Source organism: Limulus polyphemus, unplaced genomic scaffold (genome assembly GCF_000517525.1).
Source record: "Limulus polyphemus unplaced genomic scaffold, Limulus_polyphemus-2.1.2 Scaffold420, whole genome shotgun sequence".
In the NCBI taxonomy this organism is placed as follows: Eukaryota; Metazoa; Arthropoda; class Merostomata; order Xiphosura; family Limulidae; genus Limulus; species Limulus polyphemus.
Genome location: NW_013666030.1, coordinates 423,793 through 426,820, shown reverse-complemented (window position 1 = coordinate 426,820; position 3,028 = coordinate 423,793). Strand labels below are relative to the sequence as shown.

Sequence of the window (3,028 nt, the reverse complement as noted above, 5' to 3'; positions counted from 1 at the left end):
AACCTACACGACCTACACTACAGATAAGTAGCTGCGTCGTACCGTACTATCCGTCCTTCGGTCCGTACAGACAGTATATATATATATATATATATATATATATGTACCATATCCAAACAGGATGTTGGTAATGGCACAAGGACCAGTAGCATGCCCAAAACAGTAGATGTCATACCAGACTTTACGGGGACTCTGACAAGCTGTCACGAAACTTGTTTTACAGGCACTCTCGAGTATCAATGTAATGGCACCTATCAAACGTGAAGGACAGATCTGTGACACACACACTATTGAGAATTCTCCCATTTTGTCATAGCTTTAAAGAAATTTATTTATACCACGCGTTTTTCTTTTATAGACATGTTTATAACAAAAAGAAAGTTTTTTCCCCTAAAAGAATCTGGTAAAAGTTATTTCTTCTTCACACAAAGTTGTAGACAGTTGGCCTCAGATGGTTTATATATGATCATTACTGTTGAGTTCTGAAAGGCTAATAGAATTTTAACCTTTTGATAGCTTAGTTAGAAAACTAGTTATGTTATAGTAGTTTTGGGCAATCTGTTTTAGTGCCTTGAGAATATAATCTTTTCTCAAGTGCATATTCGAAAGCTTCAAGATTTTTTTAGTTAAAGAACTGACTGAATGTAAAAAGTGAGGCCTAGATCAGTTATGGTTTCCACTTGCAGAGGTCATGTGGGTCACATGCTTTGCTCGTAATATTTCAAACTGTGGCTTATTACCTCTCCTTATGTTTATTGCTTAGTACAATAACAAAACCATAATTATAAAGAAAATAGATGTGAAAAAGTTAAGAATTGAAACATTAAAAATAACAACTACATGAAACAAGGGAAATTATGCATGAAAAGATATAAATTTTATTTCAAATGTTTAAATTTTTCATTTCACTGTACGTTGATCATGATTGGTAATTTCACTACAGTTAATGTTAAGATATACAAAACAGCAGATAAAATATAAACTTTATGATGTTCTAGAGGTTATACAAATGAAACATGAAAACTACCTTGCAGTGAGAAACTGGTCAGAGTCTGAATCAGACTGACCCACAGGCAAATCTTTAGTAAAAAAATTATGCTTTTCTGGTTACAATAGACTTCCAATATTTAAAAAGAGCTTGCCAAATTTCAAGAAGATGTATCTATATATTTTATTAAAAATTATAGTAAAAATTTCGTCTCCAATATGGAATCAGCGCCCAATGAACCAATGCCACAAAACAGTGTTAAGATTTGTAAAAGAGAGACAGGGCTCCAGTTAAGACAGTTTTGTTTTACTAAAAGGGTATTAATTTATGGAATAAGTTGATACTGACAGAAGTGGAGACTGGAACTTTACTAGAGGTGAATCAATAATTTCATGAAAAATAAAGGATGGGATTGAATTTCTACTTTTCTCAAATATGGGTGTGCAAGAACAGCCTAGAAAGACAACATGAACCCTTTTTGTCTGTATGTGATGTATTCAAGTTCAATTTGATTGTTTGTATACTCTCAAACTTGCAATTACAACTCTGTAACCTTAATATATAATCCCTACAAATAGTAAACAAAGAAAACTTCCCAAGATAAATATTGAGACATAAACTAGAAGCTGCACAATTATAAACTTACATTTTTGGCTACAAACACTGGTTTTTCAGGATTTTGTACATCCCATAATTTAAGATTGTTTTCTTTTCCTCCTGTAGCAAGAATTGAAGGTTTAAATGGACTTTGACGCATCCGACAGATATTGTCTCCAACTTCAAATTCTGCCTAAAAGATTAAGGCATTATTAAAAATACAATCTATTTGTTATATATTTCATTAACTTTTTTTTTTCAGGAAAGCATTGGAATTTCACATAAATACAAAAAAATTGTGTTTAATAAAGGTTTATTCCGAAGTAATTAAAAAAATATTCATAGTAAACCACAAATATATTATATTGCAACATTTCAACCTCACGCCTACATCAGATAAGTGCATAAAATACACTAATATATAAACAGAGTGAAAAATTTGAATACTTAGATGCTAGTCTCTTTATTTCAATTCACCTATTACATTTTTACATAAACAACTTTCTACATGTGACTTAACGTGTTCTGTGTTTGTCAATCATAATTTTTTTAACTATGCTTTCAGATAAATTTAGTTGTATATAAACCTTCTATCTAAAGGTAGAATAATAAACATTAGGAGTGAACAATACTGAAAAATGAAGCTTGAAATTTGTGAAAATATTTTTTTCTTAAATTTCTTTTAATTTTGCACTTGACAATACTTTGAAATTTTATTCTAAAAAATCCTAATTAATTCTACATCTATTTTTATTTCTAGTTCTCACATTGTATTTTATCATAAAAACATCTATACTTAAAGCAAGTAAACAACTTAAATAAGTTATAGCTTTATTTCATTAAATAATGCATACAGAGCACTTGAAAAACAATTTCTTTAAACTATTTGGTAGAGCTAGGGAATTAACTTGATTAACTGAAAAATAAATGATAAATTATAAGCATTGATTACATCAATTACTGTTACATAAAATAGTAGATTAATAGAAATTATGATAAAATTGGTTAATGTCATGAAATAATCAATTAATCAAAATTAGCATTTCTGATTTTATTGTTTACTAATATTCCAATTATCCAAGTAATCAAACTATTCCCATTATGTTTTCTCATTATTATTTTTGAGTAATTCAAGGTTGTTCACCTCATTTTGCATTATGACTCACAAAAATAACCAACTAACCAAAATTAGGGTTTCTAATTATTACTATTTTTGATTATTTCAACTATCCAAGTCTTATGTAAGAATAATTGATTAGTTGAATATAATCGATTAACCTTTACCAGACGGGTCACAGGTGAAAGGCCATTTCATCTCGTTTGTTGACTTGCATTCAAAATTTTATTGAACTACTATTTCAAAAATTTATATCAATAAGTTTGGTACCAAACTGTAGATTATAATTCAAATTTTAGAACTATATATTATTCAATTTGTTAATT

General features: G+C 29.0%; 1 protein-coding gene across 1 annotated transcript in view; it reads right to left on the bottom strand.

The window, feature by feature from the left end:
- Positions 1–3,028, bottom strand: part of LOC106458146 (WD repeat-containing protein 74-like) — a 43,285-nt gene that overhangs the window by 31,938 nt on the left and 8,319 nt on the right. Inside the window, exon 5 of the mRNA XM_013917607.2 lies at positions 1,635–1,778. Within this exon, the coding sequence (XP_013773061.1) occupies positions 1,635–1,778 (144 nt within the window). The remainder of the gene's footprint in view (positions 1–1,634; positions 1,779–3,028) is intronic.